The sequence below is a fragment of the Phoenix dactylifera genome, chromosome 4, assembly GCF_009389715.1.
Source record: "Phoenix dactylifera cultivar Barhee BC4 chromosome 4, palm_55x_up_171113_PBpolish2nd_filt_p, whole genome shotgun sequence".
Classification (NCBI taxonomy): Eukaryota; Viridiplantae; Streptophyta; class Magnoliopsida; order Arecales; family Arecaceae; genus Phoenix; species Phoenix dactylifera.
The window spans coordinates 29,458,667-29,484,574 of NC_052395.1; the positions used below are offsets into that span (position 1 = coordinate 29,458,667).

General features: G+C 38.2%; 2 protein-coding genes and 1 long non-coding RNA gene across 3 annotated transcripts; 2 read left to right on the plus strand and 1 right to left on the minus strand.

Moving 5' to 3' along the window:
- Nucleotides 1-410: 410 nt before the first annotated feature.
- On the minus strand, nt 411-2,791 carry LOC120110597. The gene is made up of 2 exons (XR_005511755.1): nt 2,677-2,791; nt 411-2,016 (listed from the first exon to the last, which is right to left on the minus strand). It is a non-coding gene; the product is annotated as an uncharacterized LOC120110597 (long non-coding RNA).
- An 826-nt stretch (nt 2,792-3,617) lies between these two features.
- On the plus strand, nt 3,618-7,192 carry LOC103707194 (5'-adenylylsulfate reductase 3, chloroplastic-like). The gene is made up of 6 exons (XM_039126058.1): nt 3,618-3,809; nt 3,906-4,224; nt 5,367-5,715; nt 5,836-5,973; nt 6,072-6,398; nt 6,495-7,192. The coding sequence occupies exons 1-6, from the start codon at nt 3,743-3,745 to the stop codon at nt 6,723-6,725; spliced, it is 1,431 nt and encodes a 476-aa protein (XP_038981986.1). The 5' UTR covers nt 3,618-3,742; the 3' UTR covers nt 6,726-7,192.
- A 2,831-nt stretch (nt 7,193-10,023) lies between these two features.
- Nucleotides 10,024-19,430, plus strand: LOC103707193. The gene is made up of 11 exons (XM_008791594.4): nt 10,024-10,609; nt 14,278-14,375; nt 14,476-14,585; nt 14,719-14,999; nt 15,105-15,144; nt 15,655-15,703; nt 16,955-16,986; nt 17,081-17,134; nt 17,709-17,924; nt 18,005-18,161; nt 19,137-19,430. Exons 2-11 carry the CDS (start codon nt 14,372-14,374, stop codon nt 19,142-19,144), a joined length of 951 nt encoding a protein of 316 aa, XP_008789816.2. The 5' UTR covers nt 10,024-10,609; nt 14,278-14,371; the 3' UTR covers nt 19,145-19,430.
- The last annotated feature ends 6,478 nt before the right edge of the window (nt 19,431-25,908 follow it).

Below are 25,908 nucleotides of genomic sequence, written 5' to 3' on the forward strand. Positions count from 1 at the left end.
TCTTAAGAATGAATTTAACACTGTATAACAGGTAGTTTGCCTTAAACTGTGATGTGATTATACAGGCTAACAATTCAAAGAAGGGAGATCGTGCTTCCAAGCATATCTCCTCAGGCTTTGAATCGTTGAAATTTGAAAACTGTGATTTAGAGAGTAGGATCAGAGTGATTTCAATTTTAGCTTATGAACCTACATCAGTACATCCTGCTTGTTGATTTCATGTTGGAAAAAAAAAGTTCCTTCAGAAATTTCCTGCAACTTATGTGGAAGACTTGTTGCCCTTTTGTATGGAAAGATTCTCACCTCAAGATTTTGTCTCCTATAACAACCAGCCATAAATATACACTCAAAAAAACCTTTGATTTTAGAAGTAGCAAGTGTCGAGCCCTTAGATAAATTGAAGTTTCTGCTAAAATTAAATTTATTTATATGTGCGACATCAGATGAACATAAATCACTCAAAACATAGCACTAGGGATTGTAAATTTATTCATCACCTCTTCTCAAAAAAAAAAGAAGAAAAAAAAAGAAATCTGTTGATAGGTTCTTCTATAAACTGCAATCACCACGAGCTTATGAATATACCATGACATATGATGTTGAATAACGTAGCCAGGCGTGATCAAGTTTTGAGTATTCTAATGTATCTTTGCATGCCTCACTTACTTCGGGGTTTGATTTGGTGTTTCCCAACACTGCACTTAGTACCATACAACCCAAAAATTGTGCTGATCCCTTGGTCACCCTCCTGTCTTTCTCCTGCAATGTTCTCTCTAAGTTGACCCAAAAATTTGAGAAGGGGATGATGTGTTAAAGAATAAAAATGCAAAATGATCATACAAGTCTGCATACACACACACACATATATGCATGTACGTACGTACGTATGTATGTACGTATGCATGCATGTACTTATGTACTGACAATAATCAATATCAATCGATCATTAACTATAATTAACTTACCAAACAAAGTAATATGATAATTTGCTGTGGAACAATAGAAGAGCGTACTAACCATATGCCCCATACATTTGCTTGCCTGATCAACTAGGCGGCCACCCTAATTAGAACCTGAATTCCTCAGTCAGTCGAGATGACAGTCAATTTTTTCTGGCCTCATATTAGTTATATACACCCCTTGTAGGGCCTGAACTTTAAGTTGCAGTGCCATAATAAAAATTATAATTGTTCCATGAAAGACGCCAACTTTCCTCAACTTGAACCTGTTTCCAGCCATTCTTACCCTTAAAACAGCCTTGTTCTTTCGTCCCTAGATATGTACTTGCAATTCAAACTCTCCATCATAGCACTTCTTTTAGTAACACTTGCCACTCCAAAACAATCTGGGTACAAGAGTCGGGATCCACGTTATATGGTGTCTTGTCATCAGTCATATGGGATATTCTGGAAATATGAAGAACAAATCACTTAATTAAGCATGGTGCAACAATACTGAAGATTCATGGCTTTGACATTTGACAAAATGAGTGTAGTGCCTTGTATTAGGTCAATAAGTCTACTGAATATGCAAAGCCTATCAGTTGCCAAGGGCTCGAATTAAAAATTTTGATTTAGTGACCGAACCCCATATATATAACTCATTTCCACCTCGCAACTAAGCTTCAGTAATAATTTATTTCAAGCTGACATGCATGATGACTTCAGCAGCGGTTGGTCAAAGAGGCGTACGTAGAATAACAACCTGGCTTTCCCTAAAAAATGTTCTTAAGAATTGTTTGAACACGAAGCCACCTAAAGGATTGCACAAGGCACCGTGGCATGGCATGCTCAATTTGATGAGTATCAGTTTCGATTCTTATCATTCTCCGATTCGACAAAGTATGGCTTCACTCTCTGCCATGCTTCATGCTTCATGAAGTCTTCAATATAAATCTTTGTTAAAACATCATTTGCAGCTGAACTCTTGTGTCCTGGCAATAATATGACTTATAAATCAAGCAATTAAGAAAGTGAAAGTTTTCATGCGGGTCAACCATGGTCTTGGTGATTCCATCTGCCATAAAACATAAGCATGACCAAAACAAAATGGTGTATTAGTATTTTGTGATATCTCTAAAAGCCATATATCAGGTATAAGTTTTTTTAAAAAATTAAATAAAATAGCAATTGAAAGCAACGGTTGGTGAAAATATATACAAAGTAAATGACGGAAAGCCAAGAGACAAAAAGTTTAGTGCACCATTTAGCTAGTAAGAAAATAGCTGTAGCATTACACAACATTCACTAGAACGGAAAATGATCTCCATGGCCAACGAATCCAGAATTATCATCGCATCAATTTATTGGATTTGATTCTCAACAGGACTGGAGTTTCCGGCTAAACATAATTTTTAGATTTTTTGCACATTAAAAAATTTCATATTTGTCATATAATCTATAGGAGCAAATCAAGCAGACGGTTTGAGAGATGTGGCTCACAACGATGAGCAAATAGACCACTAATCAAAGTAGGAGCGGCTCAATGCAATTGGGGACTTAAGGCGAACTCAAAGGCTCCAACATAAATGTATTTAGGGCCTCAATGCATAAATAAAGAAAGAGATAATAAATTTCCTTAAGTAAAGATACTCCTCAGTACAATTATAGCTACAAAGATACGTAGTATTTGAGGCTTCCAAATACTTTTGGGGTCTCAATGCATTTGAACACTTACCTTGGAATTCACTATAATAAATGCATTTGGGGGCCAGAGTCTTAGACGACCGCCTAGTTGTCTAAAGATTGAGCTGGCTCTGAATTATCAAAGTTGTGTCCAAGTTTGCCAAATATAAACAACTTGGCAAAGACGAAAAAGAAAAAGGACATGCAAGGCTAGACACAAGTATTTTTGAGGCTTTCATAAATTATTCAACTTTTACATTTATCTTCCATTAATTGTGTTCCCCATAGCTACAACTTCACCCTTTCAAACCTTCCTAGCCAGAGACCCAATATCCTATTCGATTGCTCTACGTTTTTCTGTTTTCCTGTTTTCTCGGTCCTGTAGAAGTCAATTTATTCCACATATGTGCCCTCTCCATCACAAAATCTAAGCCATAGATTTCATTATCTTTTAATTAAAACGAAAAAAGAGAGAGCTGAGTCGTCGAATTCTGACTTCCCAAACTTAACAATCACCATCACATTCCACGGACGCCCGCCATGCACCACCCAAAAAATTGGCCGAATCCTGTACACAACCTTCGAATCTACTTAGAAGCATCCTTCCCCCGAAGGTTTATTCCTCGAAAACCCAATGAAAATATCAAAGAGACCCACGCCCAACCCAAAGTACGATGCCCTCTCGTACCCCGCACACCAACCAATACTTCTTCTAGGTTCAGAGATGGGTTCCAAATCAGTGTCCTTATATTTAACTGCTCTAATAAGTTTTTATTTATACGTTGTTTACCTGGGCTATGACGCAAGCGCTTCGCTCCCCAGCTCCGCCCCCCTCCGCGCTCCGCAAATTTGACGGAAGCACTTCGCGACGCGCGATAGACTCTTCCAATCCTTTATCGCCACGTGTCAGCCGGGCCATTGCACCAAACTGCGTCCAGGTTCATTGAACCGGAACGCCCTCCCCTTCCCGCGGCCATTATTTATCCCCATCTCTCTCTTGCCAAAATCCCCCAACCCCGAGAGAAAGCCAAGAATTAAAAAGGCGCCCGCGAGATCGAAGCTTTCTTCGAGCGTTTCTTGAATTTTGGAGAGGGAAAAGAAGTTACAGTTCTCTTCTCATGGCTTCCGCTTCTGCGATTTCCGGTTCAATTTCTTCGCATTCGCTCATCTCCTGCGATGCCAGAGGTGCGTTTTCTTTCTCCCAATTTTCTTCTTCTCTTTGGTTTTTTATTTCTGTTATTTTCCCTCTCTGAGATAGATGGTTCTTGGTTCTTGGCGCAGCTTCCCTAATTGGATCCGTGAGGCATCTTGAGGCGTCGATCGTGCCGTCGACGCTCAACTGTCCTTCCCGGAGGCGATCGGCCGTGAAGCCGCTCCATGCGGTGGAGCCCGCCAGGAGGAACGACTTCGTGGCGCCGCTGGCGGCGGCGCCGGCTACGATAGCGGAAGCGGTGGTGGAGGAGAAGGGGAGGGTGAGGGAGGAGGAGGAAGAGAAGGTGGATTACGATCAGCTGGCGAGCGAGCTCGAGAACGCTTCTCCTCTCGAGATCATGGATAAGGCCCTCGAGAAATTTGGGAACGACATCGCCATCGCCTTCAGGTTTAATCTCGTCTCTTTCTCTCTCTCTCTCTCTCCCTTTTTTTTCTCTTTTTTCCTTGTCTCCCCATGTTTGTCTAAAATTTCGATTACGATTCCGGAATAGTGTTTGTGAAAGCCTTAGGAATATGCTGTTAATTGAGGGAACCCAGAGCCCTGGCCCATAACGTTTTTTCCTTTTTTCTCGGACTACGTGTTATATATAATTTATTTTCTTGATATCACTTTTGAACTGTTTGATGGTGGATCGAACGCTCATCATGTCGCAGGCCTTTGGATCGACTCACAGTGGTTATGTATATTTATTTCCATTTTAAATCCAAGTAAGAGACAAAGTGTCGTTGTTTCCATCAACTTCAACCGTGAAAGCCGTCATCTCTGTCACATGGTAGCAATTATTATCGCAGTGGGTGCGAGCAGTAGCTGGACCCATTTCTATCTGGTTCTATTCATCGTGGGCCAGCCCAAGTAGCATATTCGATCCATGTTAGATAAAAAAATTGATTTGATCGGATGGATTTATCTGGTCTCTTCACCATGGTTCGATTCGAAAGCTTGTATGCTTTATTTCCGATATATTTCAGTTACACCTGTAAATTGTAGAAGTGCCTCTAATTCGCTGTTCATGTTATAATATTTCGATTGATCGGGAATTATTTATATGAATAATTCGTACTTTCTAATTTTTCTGCTTTATTTGAATACTGCCTTTTCCATGGACATGTTGCATATTTCAAGGGATTAGGTCTCAACATGTTTCATATATCATTGAATCTAAAAATTAGGTGTGTTCGAGTTTTTTTTTTTTTTCTGGTGATAGTATGTTTGCCTAAATAGTTAACCCCTCAAAAAAGAACTCTGGGTGAAGTAAACTATAAATTTCCCTCGAACTTCTGATGGATACTTTTCTTCTTTTTTTTTTTTTTGATTTAAGGGGAGTTCCCAAAATAGTTAATGAATCCTCAACTGCAAACATGCCTTCTCATTTGCCGATATATTTTCCACGCACATACACCCACGTCCACTGCATCCTATCTAATTGTAGCTGTTTTTTTGCTTGGATTGAAGAGAGGCAAAAAGTTCACGATCTAAATCCTTATCATGCTAAACAAAATTTGGACTGATTTGTTGCTTTTCTTCTACAGTGGAGCGGAGGATGTTGCATTAATAGAGTATGCTCGGTTGACCGGTCGGCCTTTCAGAGTCTTCAGCCTTGACACTGGAAGGCTGAACCCAGAGACATACAGGTTCTTTGATGCTGTCGAGAAGCATTATGACATTCACATTGAATACATGTTCCCAGATGCAGTGGAAGTGCAGGCCCTTGTGAGGAGCAAGGGTTTGTTCTCTTTCTATGAGGATGGGCACCAGGAGTGCTGCAGGGTGAGGAAAGTAAGACCTTTGAGGAGGTCTCTCAAAGGCCTTAGGGCTTGGGTCACTGGACAGAGGAAGGATCAATCCCCTGGCACCAGAGCCCATATCCCTGTCGTTCAGGTATCTGTCAAAATTTTGCCTGTCATCTTACAGCACATGACAACGGAATGTGATGCTTGATGTCCGTCAACTCTGCATCTATGGTTCAGAGTGCTGAGGTTTTTCAATTTGGACATGCAGGTAGATCCTTCTTTTGAAGGGATGGATGGTGGAATTGGTAGCTTGATAAAGTGGAATCCAGTCTCTAATGTGGAAGGCAAAGATATATGGAATTTCCTCAGGACCATGGATGTTCCTGTCAACTCCTTGCACTCACAGGTACACATCAGTGGAATTTGATAGTAGTATATAATTGGGGTTGTTCTGGTGATTCTCTATAAATGATATTTATGTTCCTCCGTCGGCTCTGGATCCAGGGTTATGTGTCCATCGGTTGTGAACCCTGCACTAGACCTGTCTTACCTGGTCAGCACGAGAGAGAAGGAAGGTGGTGGTGGGAGGATTCAAAGGCCAAGGAGTGCGGACTCCACAAGGGTAACATCGCACAGGAAGAGGCACAAAAACTAGGTACTAATGGAAATGGGTCTGCGGCTGTCAACCATGTAAATGGCGCACCCGACATCTTTGAGACCCAAGCCATTGTTAACCTTAGCAGGCCAGGAATGGAGAACTTGCTGAGGCTAGAGAACCGGAGGGAGCCTTGGCTGGTTGTTCTCTATGCTCCTTGGTGTCCCTTTTGCCAGGTAACAAGCAGGCTGTGGTTTTGGTTTTCTTTGATATCGGAGGTCCATAAAAGGCTTTGATCAAGTTAGCTAATTTGCTTTATATCTGTCCATCAGGGAATGGAAGCTTCATATGTGGAGTTGGCTGAGAAGCTCTCCGACACAGGCATCAAGGTAGGGAAGTTCCGGGCTGATGGAGACCACAAACCATTTGCTCAACAACAACTGCAATTGGGAAGCTTCCCCACAATTCTGTTTTTCCCCAAGCACGCATCAAGGCCCATCAAGTATCCTTCAGAGAGACGAGACGTTGATTCACTCCTTGCATTTATCAATGCTCTTCGATGATGTGGAATTTCGAGTGGGGGTGTTTTCTGGCATAATTCTTCTTGGTGGTTGACGGATTTAGTGCGATTCGGTATCATATGTTTTGTAGTCTCCACATGCGAGATTCTCAGGGAGCCGCACTTGCCGCCACTTGTTTGTGGAGGCGATTAGAGGAAGAAAGATCTGAATTGATGTATTTTTCGTTAGGTTCTTCGTAGGATGGGAGGAGGAGTATTCCGTTGCCGCTCCATTTTGGAAAGAATTTTTGTAGCTCTGAGATCAAGGTTCTACGGGGGAATTGATCTGTGGTCTAATAAAATGCAATTGCATTTGGTGGTATGTGCATGCTGGAGGAGATGCTACCCTGTGAGGTAATGAGGGTCCTTATTGATGGCTATGTAATTGGTTACAGTTATCAAAACTGTTTGATCTTCACATAACGTTCTAGTGGTTGGTATCTTCAAGATAGAAGTTCTTCATGTGGTGAACTTACTAGTGTCTCTTTGCCTGGGTTCTTTTATTCTAATACTCAAAATGGAGTAAAACCTTGATAAGGGTTTTATAATTCTTCTCATGAATTCTACCAGCTTCAGAAATTGATAGAATGACCGGTTCATTTTCATTATGAAAGAAGTCTGTTACGTCTCTCCACTACATGCGAATACCTAATTGCCATCGTGTTGGAAGCTGTCACGGCTCTCTTACCATCACATGGGAAGCCAACGTACCCGATGTTTCAAAGGCCTTCTCCACACGCATACCGCATTTTAGCTACTCTTAGAATCTGTGCAATGCCAATCGTAACAGTAAGGTTTATGTTCTTCCTTCTCATATATACCTACGTCCGCTCGACCTGTTTGATAACGCCTATATGCGTGCGTGCAGAGAGGATGTCCACCATCACGCTCACGCTAGGCTCTCCTTTCTCCTTCAACGTATCCTGACACAACTCTAGCCCTACGCTCCGGGGACTTACATACTATTGGTTATCTTATCAAACATTTGATGTGCATACTTGAATCGCCTGCACTTGGAGGCGGCCGGCCGACATTTTATTCGCGAAGCAATTTCCCATATCGAACTCTGTATTGTCGTCGAACGCAAGCATTGCCGAATCAATCAGAAGCATCCGCATGGACGAAGAAGTTCTGGATGGGAGCTCGTGAGGCGCCCAGCCAAATTTGGATACTTGGGCTTGGACCATTTCGCCAAGCGTAAGGATGAGATCAATGAAGAAGCTTTTTAGAAGAAGGAATGTGGGTGGGTGTCTCTGTCCAGACCAGCTGATCGTGGAGAAGAGAATGTGAGTATAAAAGAGGAGGGCATTGAGGGGGTTGGAGCTTAGGCGGAGAACTGGATGAGGGTTTGGGCGATGAAGACATCGGTATCTGGTGGAGACTTCTCATGCAATTGCAGAAGAGTAGATGGCAGACGGCCATGGGTGAAACGGATCGGACGTATCTCATTTTCATAGCCCAAATATATTTAAATATGGATAGAAATTTAAATATCTAATTAATATTTATATATATCTAAAAAAAAGATATCAATATGGATAAACAACTATCCAAATCATAGCCGAATATCCTATTATATTGGACACCCTATTTAATTTTATATAGTAGTTATAAATTTTTAAAAAATAATAATCACATTAATATGCTATTAATTTAATTTATTTTTTATTTAGTAATCTTTTGATTCTGTGGTCATAAATATTAATTATCTGATTTATATCCGTATTTATAATTATATTTTCAGTATATGATTTGTATCTATATCTATTTAAAATAAATATGAACATGAACTTTTGCATCCAACTAAATTCTGTAACTATATTATATTCGTCTAACAAAATAAATATAAATATAAATATATCAGTATTTAATTTATATTTAATCCAATTTCAACCCTGATGGTGGGTATCACGAGACTTGTTGAGGGGATGGAGGCAATGAGGTTTTGGAATTTGGAGGGTTGGCGGGAGATAGTAGAGGCTAAGGTGTGCTGAGAGCGGGGAGAGGAAATCATGAACTACAACCGCGAATTCAAGTGAAAAATCGGCCAACCTTTCGGCCGGTACACAGCAAGCTGGAATAAAATGGACCACAGAAAGGCATTGCTGAAAAGCTACGGCACAATGTCTCAACAGGATGAGATCGGGGATGAACTGCGCCATGGGAAATGGGCAATGGCTTTTTGGTGTCCCTATCAGGTATAAGCCTGCCTTTTTTAATCATGAGATGAATGAGGTCTTTATGGTCATCTTCATGATTTATGATGTTCGAATGAGCTTCAGATTGAGGGAGATTTTTTATACTTGAAAAGTAGAAAGACTCATGAGCCTTGATAAGTTTCTTTCTTTTTTTTTTTTTTCTGTGGCAAAAGGGAGGGAGGGGGGACCACTAGATAAACTAGATGGAGGGTATCCGGTCTCCGCATTTAATCAATGTCCGCGCATTTCAAACTTGGACCACTTCGGTGGAATCTTAGCTCCGTTCCAACCATGCTACCACTTCGGTGGTAGCTTGACAAAGTTTCTTGGATGGTTGGTCTTTGAATCCTGAATGGGTTCGGTGGGAGCCTTCTTCCTCGAACTCTTTCAAAATTAGCACGTATGGGTCCTTGGAGATCATGTTGGCAACCCATAGCGCCCAGGGTAAGCTAATGAGCTCAGAATCCCCTCGCCTTGTAAAGATCAGTGCATTTCATGATGCCTTGGTCTTAGCCCACTGATTTTAGCTTGGCGATTGTTGCCATTGAAAGTGATTGCCTCACCCTGCTCCATATCCCCAGTCAGGGTGAGCCATCCCACTTCCAACTTGAGTACCATCGTTGTCAATTGCCGCTGCCCTCAAAGTAATGATGGGTTTTAATGATGTGCAAATCAGATATATCTAATAAAAAGCTAATAGTGCTGCAAACTGAATAGCAAATTTTGTTAGATTTTGAGACAGAATGTACCTAAATATTTGGTTGTCTCGTTTTCTTTTACATATTTGGCTTTTACACCTTAAGAATGTAATAGTGGACCACATAAAGCCATTGCTGAAAAGCTAGCTACATGTCTCAAGGCACCATAGGAAATGGTCTATGTTTCCGATGTTCTATCGGGTATAAACTTAAATGTCTTTGATGTCCCTCTCTCAGGTATAAGCCTAAATATTTGGTTGTCTCGTATTTTTTTTTTTTTTGATATGTCAGCAACTCTTACTACTTTCGTATGAATACAGCTAAGCTAGCTACATCATTAGCAAGAAGGCTATATAAAGCAGAAGAAGAAGCCTAGTTAGATTTTTGGTTGTCCCGTTTTCTTTTATATATTTGGGTTTTGCACCTCAAGAATGTAACAGTGGCTGTTTTGGCCCTTGTTAGTATTTTTATAAAAAAAATTAGAGGAACAGCACTACAGCAGCAGCACCAGACGCAACCTGACCCAAACGTGAAAAATTGGAAGGCAAGCTCTTCGGGTCACGGATCGATCCTCTCCTCAAACCACGCAGCCTTCTTCCTCACCGTATTATTGGGACCGGAGGAAATCTCTCAGGTCGAGAAGAACCCGCTGCCTCTAAAGCCCACAACTCCACCTCCAGACCGGGGCCACCGCCACCTCTTCTTGTTGCAACTGACTGATCTAGAGGAACAAAAGCCATGGGAGAGAGAGGGAGAGGAAGGGGAAGGGGGAAGAAAGGAAGGTAGAAAGGCTCCCCGGCCACCAATGGCTGAGGAACCCAAGGAGGCTCCTCGTCGGGAAGAGGAAAAGAGGGAGAGAGATCAGGGGAACCAGTGACGATGGCTAGGGAGGAGAGTCTGGTAACCACAGTGAATCTTATCGAGAAGAGGAGTCTGGCCGCCGCACTTGAAAGGTGCAGGGAAATGAAGAGATTGGAGGAGATTTGAGAGAGATAAGTTCCCAATAATAAAATAGCTGTTCTTTTTCTCTTTCTTTTCTTCTAGATTACTACCAAAAAGTTCAAATTCAAATACAATCTCTGTATAAAATAATTTTTGATTTTCGATACCAAATTCAAATTATTTGACAAATCATTCTAGTTTAGAGTTTGAGAGTTCGGATTGCCTGTTTGCAATTTCTTTGATAAGTAGTTAGATGATGTGACCTAAATTTAAGGATGATTTGGCTTTAAGTCGATATAGCACTGAGAATTCTTCTATAAATTTTTTAAATTTTTTGCTGAATTTTGGAGGGGTGAGAGCCTTCTCTCTCTTTTATTCAGTTACTATATATAGAGAAGAGATTTGATAATGGTTTACTTTTTTTTTCAATAATTAATATCCGTACATGGTGTCCCATGTGCCCATACATGCACGATGTGCATGCGTCCAATTCTAGTTTACTATATATAGATGTATAATAGTAATGCAAAGGATACACACATCTATATATCCAAATTCAATAAATTTAAAAAATATCATCAAATTTGATCATTAGAATTACAAATTGAAAATCTAAAATGTGCGTTATAGAATTCGAAATAAGACTTCTTGTCAAAAATCAATATCGGGCATCTTTATATATTTATTTGGAGCACTTTGATGCATAAGCAAGATGTCTTAAGAGTATATATATATATATATATATATATATATATATATATATATATATATATATATATATATATATATATATATATATATATATATATATATATATATATATATATATATATATATATATATATATATATATGATCTCATAGAACCTAATCCCTAATTTTGATTTTTGTTCTTTCAAGCTCCAAGCATTGAATTTGACAATAGTTCAAAATCTTGTCCTTGTATTTTATGTGTATTATAACCACACGCATGCTTGTGAGTGCATGCATATCAAGCATAACATTACCCAGGCTTTGAGTGATGGGAGGAATTACCACCAAATCAATCCTTATGACCAATTTCGTAGCTCCTACTAGTTGTATAATCTATTGTTGTAACTAACTAATTTATATTACGATTATTAGTTGATCCAATGGCAAATCTTTTTGTGGTGTTTTGTGCAAGTTCGGATTGGCCTAGATTGGCCCAAACCCTACAATAAGTCTGGGGATCCATACCAAAAGCCTGGCATTGGACCTGACCAGCTGTTTGGATGCCCGGTCGGAAAGTCCAATTGCACTAGATCTATTCACGAGTCAAACTGGCCCGCCCAGCCTGGTTGAGCCGAAAGCCTTTTGGGCCAGCTTGGACCAAAAATTTTAGGCCTTGCAAGCCAGGCCGAGCTTTAAAATAGGCACCTTTAATAAGTAGGTCGTGCTTGGGCTTGGACAATAAAGCCCGATCCGAGCTTGGCTAGGTTTTTCTTGAATTATTTGTTTATGTTCGATATATTTCTGGATAATTATTGTTGCTGATATGTGAACTTAATGAGAGTAAAAATATTGTGAATTATAGATAATATTTAATTATTTATATTCAGTATTTTTTTAAAGATATATTTTTAGATATTTTAAAAATAAATAAATAGCCATGAACTCGGAGGCCCAAAGCCCGATAAGTTTGAAGGCTGGGCCGGACTAAGAATTGATTTTTAGGCAAAGCTAGCCTGACCTATGAAATGGTCCTCATAACACAGGGTTAGTTGATCTTTTCTCTTTTTCTCTCTGTTTCTCTCACCTTGGTGGTGATGGAGTGCCTGTCATCACACCCACACCCTTTGACAAGAGCCCCATCGCCACCACTCTATCTCTTTCTCCGTCTCTCTCTCATACAAAAGAGCGCTACTCGATGGCTGTTAGTGACATGCTCCTCCACAGGAGCGCAACTGCCACTTAAAATTATGTTTGAGTTTTGATTAAGAGAAAAAGTGTTTCTAGTTCTGAAACTCTCCCATTTACATCCAAACAAATGTTAGGATGACCAATCTGAAAGATTTTTTAGCCCTGAGATAACAAGTCTCGTCCCGTAGATCAAAACTTCAGATGTAATCCTATGGGGTGTACAATTCCCTGATACCCAAGCAAGACCCAGGTGTTTTTTCTCCACATACCTCCATTGCATGCTTGAAATATTTGTTGCTACCTGCCACCATTAGGTTACACTCACGGCCGACTCAACCCTTTGGCAACTGACACAGTCGCCTAAGGCTTCGGCCCCCAAATGCATTTATTATAGTGAGTTCCAAGATAAGCGTCCAAATACATTGTATCTTTATAGTTATAAATGCATTGAGGCCCTCAAATGCATTTATGTTGGAACGTATCTTTTACCTAAAGAAATTTATTATCTCTTTCCTTATTTATGCATTGAGGCTCCTAAATGCATTTATATTGGGGCCTTTGACTTTGCCTTAAGCCCCCAAATGCATTGAGCCGCTTCTGGTTACACTTTGCTAAGCAAAGATCCACCATTTCTTTAGCTTCTGTTTTTCCCAAGACCTGAAAAGTCTAACCAATGATTGCCCAACGTAAAAGTGCAGTCAAAAGATTACAAGCAAGCACAACACATGTTCCTCTGTAATAATAGGTCACCAAAGAGTATATTCTAAGGAACTCGAGCATGTTCAGCCTATTAAGAGATCAAAATACTTCTTTCCATTTCTGTCTTATCACATATTCACATCTCCCAGCCAAAAAACTTACAATGAAGTTAAAATAGCATACATATCTTGTTGCTAGATAAACATCAAAACAAACATTGTGTTGCTCTAACAACTAATAGAAGGACAAAATGAAAGATTAACATTTAATATCACTTAATTTAGTCTCATGCTGGTAACAATAACTCAAATCTGTTTTGCCAAAAAACTCCAATATGTGGCTTGATATTGGAAATCATGCACTTGAAATTTATATATTGGGAAACAAGTTAAATAATTTGGATTTACTAGTTTATCTATCTCTCCCTCTTGCAATATCCTACTTTGGTTTTACATCTTACTATTATGGAAACATTAGTTATTTAACAATCCATATATATTTGATTTATACCAAAATCCCTCCAATCATTCTAGATCTAGCTAGGCATCTCCTCAACTTAAGATACTCTAATCTTATGAAACCAACAACTAGGACAAAATTTCTCCTCTACATGGCTATCTAGTATTGCTTGGCTAACAAATTGGCTTGCACTCGCATCTCTATCCATCTCTTTACTCCTTTTCTCTTCTCTTCTCTTCTCTTCTCTTCTCCTCTTGCATCCAATCTGTTCTTGTCGTTTTCCAGTGAATCACGCTTTGAATAAGCGTATCGTACCTTCCGCCAAAAATTAGATCCGCGTATCTAATGGCTACCAAATTTCCAATTCTAGCTCATGCAGTTCATGCATCTTGAAGCCTTCTAAAATAAATGCCTCCCTATCATCTCCTCCATCGCGCATTATAAATTCCCTCTCCCCCCTCTGCCTCTTTCACCACTCCCAACCTTAATAAGCCTACAATATCCAATAATTTAGCTTCTTCTTCTCGTTAAATTTCTTCAAATCATCATGGATTCTCAACATCAGAATGCCGAAATGATGTGAGATAGTGATATTGCTTCTAATTTTTGATCATCCTTTACTTCTTTTTACCTAGTTATATCTTGAAAATTAACTTTTGTTGTTTCATTTTTGTTTGCAGGCTTAGGCGTTATATCTATGATTATTTTTTGAAAAGAAACTTACATGCTACTGCTCAAGCTTTTAAAAATGAAGTGAATATCCCTGATGAACCCATGGGTAAAGATTCTTTTTATGATCAATTTTTCAAACTCTTGTATAGTGAAATTGCGATCGTGCATCCATACATATAAATTGAATATTTTTTTAATTATTTCAGAAATTCTTGATGAGTATCATAGCAATTTCTTTCTTGATTGGTGGTCAATCTTTAGTGATTTATACTTTCAAAAGCAGTCAAGTGGTGAAAGTCAAGGGGCTATCCAGAAGGTAAAAAAAAAAAAAAATGAAGCATCCCTTGTTATGCCAAACTAGAGTCTCTAAAAGTATGCCATTTCTCCATTTGTTAAAATTTTGGAAATATTTTTTAATTGATTTCATATTTCCTCATTTTACTTCTCAGGAGTTTCTATTGGAGTCCTTTAAAAGATCAAATAAGCAAGATTCGTGGCTTCAAGCACTCATAATGCGCCCCAATATGACACCACAAGGGGCATCATTATTACAATCAAATAATTCTATTTTACCTTATTTTCCTTTGATATCAAATCAAGAGAATGAGAGGCAATGCACCCCGATACGTCAATTTGCTTGTATAGATGAAACAGGGGCCCAGCAACCTAACTTTTTTAGAGATATGCAACATGACTTACGATCTAGGAGTACACCTACATATCCTCTTGGGTACACCTTTCATAATTGATAAAATTTCAAATATGAAAGTTATGCAGTTAGATTTTTGTTTGGTTAGTTTGAAGTTATAATGTGCTAATTATTTTTGTGTTATAGGCAAGTGCAACATTTAAATATCGATGGCTCTCTACAAATGGTAAGCATTTTTTAAAATATTCAGTTTCATAATTTATATATTATTTATAATGGTAAGCATTTATATATGTACTAATAATAGATAAAATAATTGAATCTTTGTTTAAAGTATTTTTTCATATGTACTAATAATAGATATACTTTTTAGATTTTCATACATTTTCATGAAGTTCTATTATTTATAATTAATTAACAAATATTAATTATCAAGGTGGCCATATATGTGTGCCTCTATTTGCTTCTATAATTTAATAAGACTTGCTAAAACTTATGAATGAAGTTTATAATTCAATAATTACTTTTTTTAAAATAAAAACATTAATTTATATTATTTGAAATCTTCTTCTATACTATAAACTAATATTATAATTATAAGATTTTGTTTGATCCATCTTACCAAATGAATGTGAGATTTAAAGAATAATCATGTGATTTTGGCATGTATTATATTATCAATCAACTAACTTAGTTATTACAAGCACCAATTATGGATTAAAATTCTATTTTGCAGGGTTCGAAGCATGCTCGATTGGTTACATCTTTCCCAATGGAATTATATGGTATGCCAAATATCAATTTGCATGCAGCTAGATTATTTGATAATTAGTTAGTTTATACATAAATTTTTTATTTAATCTATATAATCATGGGAACTTATCATTTTTACTAATTTTGCTTTTTCATTGACTTTATCAAGAACTCAAGTCTACAAATGCATATCTTTATTGTTATTACAAAAAATTAATCAAATGAAAAGTATAACTCCTTGATGGAGGTTAAAGCAATCATGGTTTAGTATTTTTACAATTTCTACAATTTATTTATATAGGAGAAATACTTGATACTTAGAGTTTTTTATTCTTATTTTAATCTATTAGATTATATATTTTTTATTTATTTCCTTCTCATTTATGCAATATTTTTGAGTTAGCCTATATGAAACTTTGATTTATCTTAGATTTTTTATGCACTTAATATTATAAATTTTCTAGCATTATTATATCTATTTATTAAGAAGAACCAGCGACTTTCTATGATGCACAAGTAACTAGAAGTTTTGATTTTTCAAAAGATTTGGACTATGCACAAAAAAAAAAAGATTTGGACTAAGAGAATAAATCTTATTCTAGCATATATAAAATACATTAAAATAATTAAGTTTTATTAGATAGAAGAAACCTTTTATTTTTACAATATTTTATTTAAATTTTATAAAAATATAGTATCTGATTATGAATAAAGATATTTCCTTTGAGAAAGATATTGGAGGCATTATAGTGGATATAAGAAATAAAGCATGTTGTCCTAGATTTAGGTTGGTCATTTTATTATGTGATATATATATATATATATATATATATATATATATATATATATATATATATATATATATATATATATATATGAATTTGAAGTAATTGAATATCAACTAAATAAATAATATAATTACAAGAAAAATATTTCTATAAATCATATTTTTGTTCAAAATATCTTTAACCCAAAAAATGTTTTCTTTTAGTTTATAGGTTTTCTTGAAAGGCCATGGTTCATTAGATCCATCAATAGTTTAATAATTTTTGTTTTCATATCCTTTTATAATCGAAAGTAACAAGAGATTTTAGGTCCGGTATCTCTTGAAATTTTACCATGGTGGATTGAAATTTTATCACTAATTTGGTTTCAATATCCCTTGAAAATACAGTTCACAAATTTTAAAAACTATAAAAATTTTAGGTTCTGTAAGTGTATGACTAGAATAATTCTATATCTTATGGCTTCTATATCAAAAAATATTTTTCATTTTTATGCAGGTCAAGATAGGCTAATTGATTGGCCATCCTCTGTAAGTGGCTCATTGTAGATTATTTATTTGCTTCCCACATTCTTACATATGTTATTTTTATTGATAAAGATAATATGCTATTTTTTTTCTACAGGGATTTGATCCAACTTTTACAAGTGTGAGACAAAAGGGAATAAATCCACCATCAGTATGTTCAAACCAACTTCCACAGCTCCACTAATTCCAATAATATGGATCCATTAATTCTAAGTCTTTTGGATAATAATTTTAATAAAAGCACCAACCAGATTGGTAGTTCATGCGTTGAAAAAGAAATAGTTATGACTATGGCAGAAGAAGAGGTAGTTCTGTTTAATATTATTAACATTTTCTTCGGTTATCTCATTCTATCAAAAGATATGCCCATCAAAATAGTATTCTAATCATAACTAAAGCTGATAATAGGCCGAGCCTCGAGCTTAAACTCCATTCATGTTTAATCGGGCTTCGAGCTAGGACTATATAAAATTTGATAGTTTCAGTGCTTAAGTCCAGTCCTTGATTAGCTCTAATTATAACATAAGGTCTCATATTATTCGCTTATTATTGCTTTCATTTCCATATTTTTTATAAAAACATTATTGAATTACTAATGTAACTCCTTGGATTATGTTTACTATTCATTTGAAACTTATTTATGTTGAAATGAATGATCAATTTAGGGATTCATAATTCTAACAAGCTGATTGGCATGAGTAATTCTTAAATTGTTATTTTGATAGTCTACAAGAAAGGGAAAGGAGCCCTCATATTCTAGTATTAAAGACAATTCGCAATCTGGAGATATTGTTGGCCCTTCTGTTGTTCCTCCTCTATCTCCTATCGGTACATCTTGGGACGCACCAACATCTGGAACTAATATTGAAAGCTTTGCCATTGCTGAAAAGATGGACATGGAAAATTTTGAAGAAGATAATGAAGATATATCAAAACTATTGGTAATATTTCATTATGATTATAAAGCTTATTGTTTTATTTTTCATTCTTTGATTCATTATCATGTCCTCTCTCTATACAGAAAGAGCTAGTGAATGACCAGGCTAAAGAAAATAGTGCAAATAGTGCAGAATCTCAATCCTTCCCTGAAGGTGGTGCTGGTGACAACAATATAAAAGCCCAACCTTTGAGCATAGAGAAAAAAGTTTCTTCAAATGTCAACAAAGAATATATAAAAGGTGATTTTCCTTTCACATATATTTCAACTAGAACGGCTTTGCACTTTATGGACTGTGTGATGCATGTTAATAACATAATATTATTAAACACATAGAATCTGATGAATGATGATATTCTTAGATATAAATATTGAACTTTTGTAGGAGTCATTGTTGAAATTATTTCTCTTCATAACTATCATAGGTGATTTCTTCATTACCTAAAAAAATTGTTTGTCGAGGAGAACAATTACTTTCAATGTTGAAGTTATCTGAGATACTTTAGACACTTTATGTATAAACCATCAAAGTTATATTTAGAATTGTAAAAAGTAGAGTTTGTTATATAATATTTAACTTATATAACATGTTTGATGATTACTTTTTTTCTCTCAAAAAGGTGGGACAAGTATAATGTGGAACCTTAGCCTTTCTATAAGACTATTAATAACATCTAGAAGCCCAACCTTTGAGCACCAAGAAGAAATTTTTTTTCTGATGATAATAAGGATGACATGAGAAGGTGATTTTTTTCCCCCAAATATATTTCTATTAGAATGATTTTGTAGTTCATGGTCTTTGTGATGCATGGCAATGGCTACCTATTACACAAATACTATGAATCGGATAGAATATAATAAAGGATGAGACTCTTTAGATACAAATGTTAAGCTTTTGAAAAGAACAATCTCCAAATAAATATTGTTAAGGTAGTTTGTCTAATTGTTTGTACCGGAAAACTTGCTTGCTTAAGAAAACATATACTTCCAAGTATATTTTAAATACAAAAAGAAAACGATAAATAATGCACTATTCTCACCATATAATATGTTTGATTTTTTTTTTGAACTCTGGGTCTCTTCCAATTTGAGAGGATGCCAACAAACTTAGTTGAGTCTAGCTAGCTATTAAATATGTGAAAAGCTTATATTTTATACTTTAGTCTTGCTATTGATATACTTTAATTTTATTTTTTTTGGATCAATTTGCTGACAGATCAATGAACTAGACCAAGGAAAGACACAGAGTTGGTGACAAGGATGGCCTACTTATTATGGGATTTTCTTTGGCAGCCAGATAAGATGATTGGAAATAAAATATGGTTCCATGTTCCTCTTTTAACTTACTTTTTCAGTCTTTATGTAAAAGGTAAATTATCCATGAGTCATGTAAATGAGTCTATTAGACATCATGTCGATGTGCTTAATGAATTTTGATGCTACAATATCCTGGTATGTTCTGGATAATTTGGGAATAAATTGTGAAAGTAATTCATGTTTAATGTGGCAATTGAGCAGTGTTTGATTATATTCTCTTTACAAAGATATAAAAATATTGAAATGATCTATACCTAAATATTCTTCGAGTGAAATACTTGGATGAGTTTTAAGCATACGTTTATGCTAGTAGATTTATCATATTTTTCGAGACAAACTTATACCTTTGATTTAAGATGGTTGATTCAACTATTGTGAACTAACTAGTTGGACTACTTCGAGCATGTCTAGATTAGATTTGATCGCAAGGCTTGACTAGAACCCGTGTTTCTCATAAGGCTCAACTTCTAAATTATATATTTTGTGATGTTCAAGACAGCAAAAGGATGGGCTAAAGAGTAATGTGACAAAATAAACATGTTTACTTTCCAATGGTGTCCATTTTGTCATAATTTGACTCTATTTGTTATCCTATAACCTAATAAATTTTGATCAAGTTGCAGATATGAAGAATCCGTTAATAGTTCAGATGACACTTAAATCTTGATGTACAACCCATTTTAGCTCTAATTGTGCTTTTCTTTTTACACAAAAACCAACTGCTCTAGCATTACAAGGGAATGTAATTTCATTAGCATGGGGCATCTCTCTCAAGCATCAAGATTGTAACTAAAGTAGTTACAGTTATTTGAAGATTTTGCAACACCGAAGGAGGGAATTACTACTTTTAGCGTCCTCTAGAATTTTTACCCTCGTTTTTTTTTTTTTTTTTTTTTTTTTGAGATTGAAACATGTTGGCAGAAAGATTCTCCTAAGGCTGTCCAAGTCATTATGTCAGTTGTTCCATATTCTTAAGATCATAATAGGCTAGCTCTATCTTAAATGGCCAAATCCGCGCTTTTTTTTTTTCGTACGACGGTTGCTCATCCTACTCTAGCATTGGTGTAGCTAGCAGAATCAAGAGCTACAATCTTGCATAACTGTAAAGGAAGAACCTCTTGGTATATCTAGAAGACTTCATCGGAGTGCCGTATTGCATATGAGGCGATCCAATCAGCAGTTCTGTTCGTCTTCCAATACACACGCACAGCCTGAAAGGCACTACAATCCGCGCTCCTTTAGAAGAAAAACGAGCGTGTGTATGTGTCAACAGGGAAAGCTCTTTAGTTCTCAGAGGTCTTAAGCATATATCTTCGTGGTAAACGAATAGGTTATTTGCGCCAAAAACTTTAAACTTGTGCAAAACCTCTAAATTTATCCAAAAAATTCAATTTCATACAAACAGGTAAATTCGAATTTGTAAAAGTTCAATATTAATTATGACATCTGACGGACAAAACTAAACTTTGAAGAATAGTCAAGTAGAGAGAGAGAGCGAGAGGGCAAGTGGAAGAATAGTTAAGCAGATGCCTTGGTAGAGAGGGGAAAACGCTATCTTAACAGCAAATGTCAAGTGGCTACTATGGACAGCTCGGAATCAAAGGCTGTTCCAAGCTTTGACATGCACCCCCATACAGTTGGTAAGAAAAGCTCTACGTTTTATGATTGATCTGAGCTCAGTCACTCCTCAATCTGGCCTTTCATCACATTTAAGTCTCCCCTTAGTATTCTTAAGATCAATTTTGATGGTTCTGTAAATCAAGATAGAGCTACAGTAGGTTATGTAATCAGAAATGAACAGGGCATTTGATTGAAAGCCAGTGGAAAACCAAAATGCTATAGCTTTTCAGCAAGCAGAATATTCATTTGACTTACCGAGGTTGTTCTCCATCCATAAACATGAATAAAGTGAAATTTGGTACAACCTCAATGTACGGACACAGAATTATAAGCCAGCTTCTCTCAAGCAACTTCTAAGCTATAAGTTACAGATTGCCACCAGTAGGACCTTACTAGCCGATGAAATATCAACTTAGGCTCCTGAGAAGAACCAGAATTCCTGCATGGAAAAATTTAGATCTATTCTCATTCGTATCTTTTTCTGAAATTTCTCCATGCAAGAACTGATTGCAGTATAGATCGATCAAGACGTATACCAGTCAGTCAGACCTGTACGTTCAGTGGCAGGGCTTGTAAGTTTGTATTGTAGAAGTGGCAATGTTTCTCATAATGCATGAGGGGTTTATTAATATCCAGTATCGAGTAATGAATTGTTTTAGTCCTGCAAGGTGATACTACTGATGGGGAGCAGCTAGTAGTTCATCTGCACTGTCTAGTCTCAGTGAATGCCATTGCCGGTCTTAGCAGTTGCTTAGGAACCCTACAAAAATCTGAAAGCTACTGCTACTCAGAGTTTTTAAGGAGATATGCAAGGTTTAAATAATCTGACATATCCATGAACATAGATTGATAACACAATTTGTTGGGCAAAAGCCTCGCGAAAACTCTTACACATGATATTGATGATTGCTTGATAATATAGATCAATAAAAAAAATGCAGTTAAGTAAAGAACAATCAACCACAAAAAAGAGAAACAGATTTATGTGGTTCGGCGATAGCCTACTCCACGGGCAGCAAGGATCGATCACTTTTTTTTTTTTTTTTTTACATACTACAAAAGTAGAAACATGGGTCCAATACGTGTAAAAAACAGATCCTAAAAAATAGGATCTCAAAAAACTGAAATCCCAACACAATAGGGATCGTGCAAATCCAGCCAATGACCCAACAAATCTCCACCTTGGCGAGATTTGCAGGCCATATACTCTCCAAATGCAAATAACCCCCCATGCCATTCAAACAAGCTGAATAAATCATGCTGCCTCCAAATGCGCCCGTAGGCGCCACGCACCCGAAGGTGCTCAAACATGCAAAATGTTGATCAAGTCCAAACAATGTTGGTACTTGACCCTAGTTACAACCTTAGTTAGCATATCTGCAGGATTATCTGCGGTCCCAATCTTCTGAAGGAGAATGTCACCCTCATCCACAATTTCTCATACAAAATGGAAACGGACGTCGATATGCTTAGTTCGAGTATGATGAACCTAGTTCTTTGCTAAGTGAATTGCACTTTGACTATCGCAGTAGACAACAACGTGCTCCTGAATAATGCCCATGTCCTCAATCAACCCATGTAGCCAAATAGCCTCCTTAATAGCCTCTGTTACCGCCATATACTCTGCCTCAGTAGTCGATAGTGCAACTGTAGACTGTAATGTCGACCTCCAACTAACCGGTCCCCCAGCAAGTGTAAAAAAATATCTTGTAGTAGACCGGCGTTTATCCAAATCACCGGCATAATCCGAATCCACATATCCAACCACATGCTGACCAAATCTATCAACCCTCTCAAACATCAAACCAGTATCCACGGTACCCAGAATGTACCATAAGATCCATTTCGCTGCCTGCCAATGCTCTTTTCCAGGATCATGCATGTACCTGCTCACCATACTGACAGCCTGTGAAATATCAGGTCTCGTACACACCATGGCATACATTAAGCTACCAACCATGCTCGCATACGGAACCTGATCCATATACTCACGTTCCTCATTTGTACACGGAGACATCAAAGTGCTAAGCTTGAAGTGAAGAGCTAAAGGTGTACTTACAGGTTTTGTGTTTCCATCCATATCAAAATGCTGTAGCACTTTCTTCAAATACTGTTTCTGTGATAACCAAACTCTACCCTTCACCCTGTCTTTTTTAATTTCCATGCCAAGTATTTTCTTCGCTTCCCCAAGATCCTTCATTTCAAACTCATTTCTCAACTGAGTCTTCAACTTGTCTATCTCCACCTTGCTTTTAGATGCAATGAGCATATCATCTACATACAAAAGCAAATATATGAAGGATCTATCACATAGCTTACGAAAATAAACACAATGATCATAATAGCTTTTTGTGTACTTCTGCTCTATCATAAATCGGTCAAATCGCTTGTACCACTGCTTTGGAGACTGTTTCAAACTATAAAGCGACTTTCTCAGTTTGCAAAACCAATTCTCTTTTCTAACAACCTTAAACCCATCTGGCTGTAATATGTATATCTCCTCTTCCAAATCACCATGCAAGAAAGCAGTTTTGACATCGAGTTGTGCTAACTCAAGATCAAATTGTGCAACCAAAGCTAGCAAAATGCGAATTGAAGAGTGCTTAACAACGGGAGAAAATTCCTTATTGTAATCTATCCCTTCCTTTTGCGCGTAGCCTTTAGCTACCAACCTAGCCTTGAATCTCACACTGTCCATCCCTGGAGAACCTTCCTTCTTGGTGTATACCCACTTGCAACCAATTGCTTTCTTTTCCTTTTGAGGTTGTACCAACTCCCAAGTCTGATTCTTGTGAAGAGACTGCATCTCCTCATCCATTGCCTTCTTCCATTCTAAGCTTTCTGAATTTCTCATAGCTTCTCTGTAAGTAGCCGGAATATCATCATTAATAATTGGAAGTGCATATGCTACCATGACAGTAAACGTGCAGGTTTTCGACTCTCTCTCCTTGGTCTACTGGCTGCAATAGAGTCTGGTTGCTGTGGAGAATCCACAATTGGGGCTTTAACCTCGTTTGTACTAGAGTCCTCACCATTTAAATCCCCTGGGAGACTATCATCTATTACGACAGATTTCACTGAGATCATTGGAGCCTCAAACTCCACCTGCTGTGAAGCACCTTTGGTTGTGCTATCTTCCTAAGAGCCCTTTTGTGTCTTCTGTCTAAACATAACAGACTCATTAAAAGTTACATCCCTGCTAAGAATAACCTTCTTCGATTCGAGACACAAAGCCTATAACCTTTCACACCTATGTTAAAGCCCAAGAATAAAGCTTTCTTAGCTCTAGGATCCAATTTGCCTTCTTTGACATGAAAATAGGCAGGACAACCAAATATATGCAAAGAATCATAATCTGTAGCAGGAGTTCCAGACCATACCTCCATGGGAGTTTTCCCCTCATTTGCAGCTGCAGGCAACCTATTGACGAGATGGCATGCATATGTCACTACCTTAGCCCAAAACACTTTGCCCAACCCAGCATTGGACAACATACACCATACCTTCTCCAGTAAAGTACGATTCATGTGTTCTGCCACCCCATTCTGTTGCGGCGTCTCTCTTACTGTGAAATGTCTAACTATCCCCTCATCCTGACATACTTGCAAGAATGGATCTAACTTATACTCCCACCATTGTCTGACCTGAGCCTTTTGATTTTTCTGCCAGTCTGAGTCTCAATCATTTTCTTCCACTTTAGGAATACATCAAGGACTTTATTTTTATGCTACAGAGTGTACACCCAAACTCGCCTTGAGAAGTCATCAACAAAAGAGACAAACCAATGCTTACCTCCTAAAGATACAACTTTGGTAGGTCCCCATACATCTGTGTGAACATAATCAAGAGTCCCTTGAGTACGATGAATAGCAGTGCCAAACTTGACTCTAGTCTGCTTGCCCAGAATGCAATGTTCACAAAATCCAACTTTACAGGTCTTGATACCTTTTAACAGGCCTTGCTTCACCAATCCTTGCATAGCCTTCTAACCTGCATGCCCTAAGTGTAATGTCCGGGCCCAATACAGACCGGGCCCAATACTGTAGGGCCCAGTTGAAGGATTTGGGCCAGGGTGAGGGGTTAACAGCCTTGCAGGCCCAGGAAGAACAGAATGCCATCTTCCCCGATGGCTGAAAAGACAGGACCACCAGATGGCCAACGAAGAGACCCCCACAAGCATGCACAACCAGAGCCCGCCACCTCCACCTCCTCGGCAGCTGAACCCTGAGCTGGCCTGAAGGGAGGGGCAGGTGGTGGCTCCTAGGGCACTGAGAAAGGAGAGAATGCCACCTCTCCTTGGGGTCAAATCCTAAGCCAAGCTTTTATAGCCCAAAGCCTGCAAACCCCCCCTCCCCCCCCCCCCCTCGAACCTTGCATCTACCCTCCCTAACCTCTAACCCCCTGGAATTGCTGTACCAGGAAGCTAGGCCTAGGAGCTGGAGGTAGAAGGTACCCGCAGCCCCAGGAGAGGAAGGAGGGACTGTGAACCGAGGTGATACCCCACAGCTTCAACCAACCACAAAAAGGTAAGGCTCTGTAAGTAGGTCTCTAGGCAAGGACAGGGTGGAGGTACCCCTCTGTGGGGTATTCTCCCCTCTGTTTCACTAATGAAACAGAGGGGAGGAGACTGGCACAGAGAGGAGGAGACCGGCACGGGAGAGAGAAACAGGAGGAGGGCCGCGGGCCGGACCCACGGGCTGCGGGCCGGACCTACAGGCCGCGGGCCGGCCTGAGAACGGCCCAAGCCGAGCCCAACGCCACTTGGGCCGAGCCCAGCCGGACTCGGCCTGCGGGTGACAGGCCCCGGCCATGGCTGCCCTAGGGCTGAGGGGCAGCCAAGGGCCGCCGGGTCTGCCGTGCCGGCGGGTCTGCCGTGCCGGCGACCAACGCGGCCTCAAGGCTGCCAGCCCCAGCCGAGCCCCACCTCTCCGCCGGCCGAGAGGTGGTGGCGAGACTCCCACAAGAAAAAAAAAAGAAAAAAGGGGGAAGAGGGAAACAGAAGAAGGAGAAAGACAAAAAAAAAAATTTATATAAAATACTTACCTCGGGCC

Bases quoted from the DNA above. Each gene is read 5' to 3' on its own strand.
- LOC103707194 (XM_039126058.1), top strand. From the start codon at position 3,743: ATGGCTTCCGCTTCTGCGATTTCCGGTTCAATTTCTTCGCATTCGCTC. The intron at 5,716-5,835 runs GTATCTGTCAAA...TTGGACATGCAG, and splicing joins CCCATATCCCTGTCGTTCAG to GTAGATCCTTCTTTTGAAGG. The intron at 5,974-6,071 runs GTACACATCAGT...CTCTGGATCCAG, and splicing joins TCAACTCCTTGCACTCACAG to GGTTATGTGTCCATCGGTTG.
- LOC103707193 (XM_008791594.4), top strand. The intron at 15,704-16,954 runs GTATGCCAAATA...ATTTTTATGCAG, and splicing joins TTTCCCAATGGAATTATATG to GTCAAGATAGGCTAATTGAT. The intron at 17,135-17,708 runs GTATGTTCAAAC...TTATTTTGATAG, and splicing joins AGGGAATAAATCCACCATCA to TCTACAAGAAAGGGAAAGGA.